This window comes from Ranitomeya imitator, chromosome 4 (assembly GCF_032444005.1).
Source record: "Ranitomeya imitator isolate aRanImi1 chromosome 4, aRanImi1.pri, whole genome shotgun sequence".
Taxonomy (NCBI): Eukaryota; Metazoa; Chordata; class Amphibia; order Anura; family Dendrobatidae; genus Ranitomeya; species Ranitomeya imitator.
This window is the reverse complement of record NC_091285.1, coordinates 713,807,954-713,816,444: the sequence shown is the minus strand read 5'-3', so window position 1 is coordinate 713,816,444 and position 8,491 is coordinate 713,807,954. Positions and strand designations below refer to the sequence as shown.

General features: G+C 44.1%; 1 protein-coding gene across 1 annotated transcript; it reads right to left on the bottom strand.

Annotated features, from left to right (window-relative positions):
* Window positions 1-3,722: 3,722 nt before the first annotated feature.
* On the bottom strand, window positions 3,723-5,128 carry LOC138674393 (olfactory receptor 5P62-like). The gene has a single exon (XM_069762243.1). The coding sequence runs from the start codon at window positions 4,979-4,981 to the stop codon at window positions 4,013-4,015; it is 969 nt and encodes a 322-aa protein (XP_069618344.1). The 5' UTR covers window positions 4,982-5,128; the 3' UTR covers window positions 3,723-4,012.
* Between the last annotated feature and the right edge of the window lie 3,363 nt (window positions 5,129-8,491).

Below are 8,491 nucleotides of genomic sequence, written 5' to 3'. Positions count from 1 at the left end.
GCCACCAACCACACAGGCTTGTGTATGGAAAGCGCAAGGCAAGCGCACGGCGCCGTACAGGCGAACACAGCAAGAGGACGCTGTAATGTGTGTATCGTGCAGATGGTTAGTCGGGCGCTAGATAGCTACCAACATCCGCGAGCAGACAACAACTCTAGGGAGGGATATTTAGGAGCTTTCATCCATCGACATACATCCATCTACACACACACATATATCATTATGAGACAATACTAGCGCATGGCCGTGCGGTCATGCGCAGTTTATATAGTTGCAGCACAGGAAGTGGCTACAGAACTTTTGCCCTTCCAAGACCTGCCAAGAGGACCAATGGAATGTGCCGAAGAGCCTGAGCACCTGACCCTCGATCTACAACGGGAGATCTTGCCCTGTGCATGCTCAGTATGTGCAGACAAGGACTTAGTCCCAGAGAAGTCCGCTTGCTGCTGACCAGTACTGGCTTTAATGGCAGGAGCTGGAGAAGCAGCAGTAACTCTTAGAACAGAGTGAGATTGAGCAAGACGCTGGGACCGACGTCTTTGCTGAGCAGACTCCACTGCGGCTGGAACAGAATGGGAGACCGCAGTGGAGATGGCTCGAGATTCCCTCTGTGCAGAAGCGGGAACTCGACCTCTAACAGCCTCTCCCTAAATTCTATCTTGAAGCTCTCGTTAAGTAGTTGTTGAAACAGCACTGCATTAGGCCTACAAGTTGGGTCTGGGTTGTAGAGACGGTGTCTGCCGCTCCAAGGTGTTCTCCAGGTTGCCTCTCCATAGCTTCAATCTTCATGCTCGTGTTAAGTAGTTGTTGAAACAACACTGCATTAGGCCTACAAGTTGGGACTGGGTTGTAGAGACGGTGTCTGCCGCTCCAAGGTGTTCTCAAGGTTGCCTCTCCATAGCTTCTATCTTGAAGCTCTTGTTAAGTAGTTGTTGAAACAACACTGCATTAGGCCTACAAGTTGGGTCTGGGTTGTAGAGACGGTGTCTGCCGCTCCAAGGTGTTCTCCAGGTTGCCTCTTCTTAGCTTCTATCTTGAAGCTCTTGTTAAGTAGTTGTTGAAACAACACTGCATTAGGCCTACAACTTTGGTCTGGGTTGTAGAGACGGTGTCTGCCGCTCCAAGGTGTTCTCCAGGTTGCCTCTCTCTAGCTTCTATCTTGAAGCTCTTGTTAAGTAGTTGTTGAAACAACACTGCATTAGGCTTACAAGTTGTGTCTGGGTTGTAGAGACGGTGTCTGCCGCTCCAAGGTGTTCTCCAGGTTGCCTCTCCCTAGCTTCTATTTTGAAGCTCTCGTTAAATTGTTTTTAATATAACACTGCATTTGGCCTACTTGTTTTGTTGGCCCATCAGACGTCCATCACAGTCATCAGCGGGGAGTTGTTCCAAGGCCGCCTGCAGGTGGGGGTCCAATTCGCCCTGGTTGCTAGTAGTGCTGGCATTCAGTGGTTGGACCTCTGCTGCAGCACCATGTTCGCTTGTGCTGGCTTCTACGGCCTCTGGGCTCTGTGGCCTGGCTTAGTCTGCTTCAAATTGCACCAGTTCAGCGAGCATTTGAGCCTTGCACTTACCATGGGAGTTCAGGCCATGGTACGTGCATACCCCAACAAGAGTGTCCTTCTTCTGCTGGGTGTACCAGGCTTCTCCTTTCGCAGCCATGGTTGCCAAATAAAAGATAGGAGAAAAAAACCAAGAGAAAGTGAGGGGATAATTACCAGTACACACAATTGTCTCAGGACTAATAAACACTGAGTTTGTTCTCCAAACTTATTTGTGCAGAGTCGTCGCAAGAACTTTGTAAGACTTTAGTGAGAGGTATGATTGCTCAAACCAGATCACTAATGTTCTATGATCCCACCGCTGCTACCAATATGTCACGAATCACACCGTGGCTGTCAACAGTACCTAATGAACGGGGTGACCTTTGGCCAGCACCCAGCTATCCAATGTGCAGGGGGGTTCATTATTTTTCTAACCCAAATCGGTGGCCCAATATCTTACTATAATAGAACAAAGAACCTCCTGTCTTTTGAGACAGATCAGAGCAGTTTCAGCTGGAGCTGGAGGGAGATTTGTGCAGTTCCAAGTGCAATAAAAATTCTTGTGGGGGGCCATGAGTGATTTGGGATCCACATATACACATATCTGTCAGCAGAAGCACAGAGAGAATGGGAGGTCAGAGCCCACAATATGTGTGGTAACAGGGACAACTAAAAAATCATATTATACATTATCATCACATTCATCATTTATTGAATTTTCTCAGGAGTCAGGGACCCATAAGTTAGGGTTGTAAAGCTGGCTGAAGGCTGGTGGTGCAGGCTGGCACAAATGATCAGGTAGGACAGTCATGCTACAAAAGCATAACATAGGAGAATATTCTGTAAACATGCTGAATTCCAGGAGGACAGGCTAGGAATAAATACAAGCAAAAATATTGTTTGTGAACAATGAACAGTAGACATGGGGGTCAGTGGGTGCTCTAGTCCACTAGCTCGAGTCATCATGGACCAGGGATCATCCCACTGAATGCCCACTCTTTTTTACTGTGGGTATAATACTACTCAGACAACACAAGGTGAGGGTTAAACAGTGTGGCAATAATTTATTGAACCACTAACAGACAAAAACTTATAGAACAGTCCCAGCAACTACCCAAGATGGTGCAAATTACAGTCTCACCCTTCAGCTGACTCACTAGGATTACAGCAGCTGTGAATTCAGAGCTTCCAGGGCCGTTTACTCCATCTGTGACACGCACAGAGAGGAGGTATCGACAACCTTAGGAAGGTGACTGAGAGCAGTTCATTGATGTACGAGGCCAGGTGACCTGATTGTCCCAACCAGGATTCTCCAAATGTCTTTGAGGGTTCAGTCATGGTCAAAGAAGCAGCTCTCTACATTTTTAGTTGGAGCCATGATGCCATGGTTACTGTAATGTGCAGTCTCTCTAAAAAACAGGGAGATCCTCCGTATTATAGTTCACAACTTTTCATTCAGGCATTCCTCCACAGGCTGAGGGAAGGTCGAAGGAGGCCATCCATCACTGCTGGAGTGTGCAAACAAAATACATAGATTGTCCTTCATATTTGCAGAACACCAATGGGTCATCAACATATTAACACACATTGTTCACATATTGTGCAAAGATAGTAGCACAATACTAGGACTGCAATACTAGGACAGATACAATAGCTAATCAACAGCCAGTCCACAAATGGCAGCCACTGAACATTAATTCAGTTGACAATAAGAGTCAACATTACTTCTCACATGAACTCTAGCTCATGTTCCTGGGTCTACTGACATAATACATCTGGATAATTCCGAATTAATGCTGTGTCGTCACAATATGTGACAAAAGAAATCTCAACATGCTCCTCTATCCATTGTTAGAAAGCAAATTATGTTTCCGGCTAGCAAGTTTAAACCAAATATAGAAATAAAAAAATGTTTGCACCACTCAAATTGAAGAAATCCAGTATTTTCCTTTCAATCCATAGAAAGATGTGTTACCCTATTTGGAAAGTTGCTGATACACTGCATGTTAGTAAGTCTCTACATGTTGAAGCTAGAAATGAATAAATCTTCCAACTTTAAAATTTAGGAGATTCAATTGAATTTGGCCTGGAAATAGGATTCACAACATTATTATATGTGAAATAAAGGTGCCTGAAGGCCATTAATAGTCATTACCTAAGTGTTATCTGTCCACATCCTAGTGCAGAATTGGTAGGAGTGCTGGCCATGTGATGAGTGAAGACGGCATATTATTTTATTATTTTTATGTCTTCCCAGCCCTAATATGTTGATCAGCCAAAAGCCATTTTGCTGAATTCAAAGGATTCAAATCAGAAAAATAGTAGATTCTGACCTATCCATTTTTCTTTAAAATTTGAATCAAATTTAATTTGCTGTTAATCAATCTACTCATCTCTAGTTGAAACACAACTTCTTATGGATTGAAAACAATGATTTGGGTAATGATTTGACTCATAGTTGAATGAGGCCTTCACTTATTACCACTGAGCTGAACGTTTAAACTCATTTTGTTTAAAAAATATATATATCTCATCTTTTGCATAGCTCTCCTAATCTCATTGTTCCTCAGACTGTAGATAATAGGATTCATTAATGGTGTAACTACTATATACAACAGGGATCTGTATTTGTTGATATTGGATGAACTCTCATCAGATGGAGTAATGTAGACTACAATTATGGTTCCATAATATGCACATACTGTGGTCAGGTGGGAGCTACATGTGGAGAAGGCTTTTCTTCTACCATAAGAAATGTTCAGGATGGTAAAGAATATGCAAAAGTAGGTAAAAATAGTAAAAACAAATGGAAAAAAAAGAGAAAAGATGCCATAAACAAAGTCTTGCAATATTACAATGGAAATGTCTGAAGTGGCCAATTCCATTAAGGGACCAAGGTCACAAAAGAAATGATCTATGTAATTCAAGCCACAGAAGTTAGACTGAAAAAAAACAAAGACCTCACTTGAACTAAGCACAATGACCAAAAACCAGGCTCCCATAACAAGATGAAGGCAAAGATCTAGACTTATTAGTGAGGAATATCGTAACGGATGACAAATGGCCAAATACCGATCATAAGACATAATGGCAATGAGGAAACTTGGAACAGCGCAAAATATACAAAAGAAATAAAGCTGTGTCAGACAACCCCAAAGGGACAAAACTCCTTCCTCAACAAACATAATGCCTAACATCATGGGGATAACGCTGGTGGTCAGTAAGACATCTGTTATGGATAAATGCTTCAGAAAGAAAAACATTGGAGTTTTGAGTTGGTCAATGATGGTCACTAGAAGGATAATGAGAAGATTTCCTCCCAGTATACATATGTAACTCAGGGTAAGCAGAAGGAATAGAAGAGGTTTGTATTCGGAAAGACTTTGGAATCCAAGAAGACGTATCTGAGTGACTTGTGTCTGATTCTCCTCACACATCATTAATATATCAATAAGTATCCAAGAATTATTTTCTCCTAAAAATTAAGAGTATTTATTCAAGTTCAGGTATAAATTCTGGGAATGTAGCCCACTAAAAACAAGTAGTGATGGTTTTCATTATTAGAGGAGACTCACTAGAATTTTGGGATATTTTCATCTGTGAAATATCTTTGCCTTGTTGGCCCTTCTGATGTAAAAGGCGAAATATTCCAGACATTCACATCTTTTATAGTCTCAGAAAAACATAGCAAATGCCCACTGGATCCCGATAATCATCCTCAAGTGAATGTTCTAGACAAAAGAGACCAGGTGTTTAAATGAATTGATAGTTATCTTGCCTCCAGAGAATGTTGGTATAAAATCTTTCATGTTTTGTATTCTAAATACCCACAATGTGTAAACTTACAAAAATATAAAGTACTTTACTGTATATAAAATGCAGTGAGATTGTTTTAGCAGAAGGGTCAAGAATTAAGCAGTTAAAAATAATTTAAAAGTCAAAAGTGTTAAAAGTTTATTTTTGTCAAATAAGATGAAAAGAAAAATATAAATCAAATTAATTTTTGATGCTACCAACCTTTGCCTTCCAAATAGGATCAAATCACTAATTCTTCTAGGGACATTTACAAATAGTCCTTGAAGGAAATTGGCTGGAAGGTTGTTCCACATATCTTGGCGAAGTATCCATAGTTTTTCTGTGGATTTACTGTAGGTTTGGACAAATTCTCCTGTCTCTTCAAACAATCCCACACAAACATGATATTGTTGAGATCAGAGATCGGTTAGAGACGTATCATCACTTTCAGAGTGCCTTGTTTTTCTTATGCTTAAGATAATTTTTCATGATCATTCTTCATGACTTTGGCTGTATGTTCATGGCCGTTATCATGCTACAGAAATTAATTTGCACCAATCAGATGACTTTCTTAGAGTATAGTATGGCCTGGACTTTATCCCCCATAGGGGGGGGTAAAGGGAGGGCCGCATGACTAAGGAGGTTGCTAGGCCCTAACTTTGGGTGGTAAGGGTTAATGTGATAGATAGAGTTTGGGCATGAATTGTGGTGTTTTTTGATTGGATAGTGGGAGGTATCCTGTGAGGGTGTACTTTAGGTGAGGGGCGGAGGGTGTAGTTCAATCGGGATTGTAGCTTACCTAAATGTTATGGGAGCTCTTTTCCAGGAGATCTGTGCCTTAGCAGCAAGCAGAGGACAGCAGTGGCTACAGGATCAGTTGCAGATGTGTAATGCTGTTGGTGGGACTGCTGAGGTGGCTACTTCCGCAGCGCCTCTGGGTTGTGCCAGGAGGACCCAAATAAGCCCGGATGCGAATCCCCAGACCAGGCGCTGGCTGAAGAGCTTGCCCAGGGACCCATCCTGATCTTCGGTGCAGTTTCAGCCTGCAGCCACTGGACATTGCTCTGGGGGAGTTCCTCAGCGTCGGCAGGTTCCAGGAGACGGGGAAGTGACATTGTTGGCTCTGCCCCCTTTGTGACGTCATCCTGGTCAGGTGGTATTGCTGACCAGGAAGTGTAGCTGGCTCTGAGGAGCAGGGCCTCCACTGCAGCAGCGAGGATGGAGCCAGCAGAGGAGCAGCAAGTGTGTCAGCACCAGGACCAGGCAGCTGTATGCGCAACAGGAGCGGATGCCACGACGCGGCAGGTGCAGCCACGCCAGGCCCAGGCAGCAAAGGTGGAGAGGATGGAGACCCGGTCACACAGGGGAACGGCTGGAGGATCCGCTAAGATCCCGGGCTTCAGGAGCAGCACAATCCCGGGGACAAAGATCTGGAAGATTGGTGCGGGGGGGCAGGATGCTACCAATCCTGGAGCATTGGAGGCCATGGTGATTTTCATGGAAGAGGGCAGATTGCTGCCAGGGATGCGGGCTTCAGGCGTGCAGGTGAATTGTGTCCTACATCCACACGACACGCCATGGTAAATAGGATGTCCAGGTCTAGCGGTGGGTTGCTTACATCAGGTTTACTTGGCGATGTCCTCAAGCCAGACTGCCTCTGAAGAGGAGGGCTAAATTTCGACTGACAGTGCAGACAGCGAAGGCAAACATCATGGAGGACATGAGACAGCTGTTATAAGGCCCCCTCATAGTCGAGCTGGTAATTCATGTGGTTTTTTTTTTCCTTGACAATTCATGTGGTTCACATGCACCCCTGTAAAATGTGAATGATATGGATGTGAGCGAGTGGTATTCTAGGAGGAATTTGGCTGCTGGTAGTGTGGTGAGTACTAAACGTATAAGTGAGGTGGTGTTGGAATTTTTTTGTATGGTGCGGGGTTTTTTATCACTGGTGTCAGGTCTTGGCAGAGTTTGGCAGGGTGGTGTTGGTGTTTCGGGGTCAGAAGGGGTGGTGGAGGCCCCACTGGTTGTTACTAGTGAGATTCTCACACTGGTTGCGGTTGCTCAAGTGGCAGTTAATGAGACGGTCTCGTCACCACCGGCTTCATCGACTACCGTGGATGTGTTTTGTTTGGATGACAGAGCGAGGGGTGAGGTCTATGTGTGCTTTGACAGCCCCTTAGGGGCGCATTTGAAGCAGGAAGTGAGAGAAAAAATATGAAAGGTCAAGTACGTGGAAATCTTTTCTCTGTTACCTTTGTAAAAGATTAATCTGGACAGGGTTAAACTGGATGAGAGTAATAAGGATGAGGAGGAGTGCAGGCTTTATCACCTTATTCCTCGCACTTTTCAGAACTGGTTGCAGGTGTTTACCATATTAGCGAGTGTCATTGGGGAGAAAGCTCCAGAGAACTGTTTGGCATTATTTTGTTATTTAGATTCCATTGGTGAAGCATAACAAATTTATGGTGGGATGGCCTGGCTGAGGTATGATGAGCAGTTCAGGCTAAGGAAGGCCGTCCATTCTAGTTTGCGGTGGGCCACAAGGATATTAGTTTGTGGTTGCGGTTGATGGCAGCACCAAAGTTGGCCTCGCAGTCCTTTCCCAGGAGTACTGGGAGCTCTGCCAATTTGGCAGCGTCCTTTGCAGGTTCCAGAAAGGGGGTGTGTTGGAAGTTTAATGAACGGGAGTGCTGTTTCAGCACATCCTATAAATATAAGCACAAATGTGCTTAGGGTCTCACAGCCATTCCAAGTGCTTTACGAAAGGAAAGGGGAAGTCACACGAGACTTCTACAAAAAGGGAGGACGCCGGTAAGAATCGATCGGATGCTTCCATTTCTAAATAGGTATCTGGATAGGGAGGGGGCATTCTTGTTAAGCAATGGTTATAATTTTGGCTTTAGGATTCCGTTATCCGCGGTGCCTCGTTCAGGGCAACCTAACACCTTGCTTTCACTAGGATGCATGTGGCAGTGATTAGGTACAAACTGGATAAGAAGATTGCTTTGGGTCTCATGGTGGGTCCATTTTTGGTGCCCCTATTACCATCTTTATGTGTTTCGCCACTTGGTTTCATGCCTAAGAAGGAGGCTAACAAGTTCTGCTTAATCCATCACTTGTCTTACCCTCAAGGCAGCTCTGTTAATGATGGT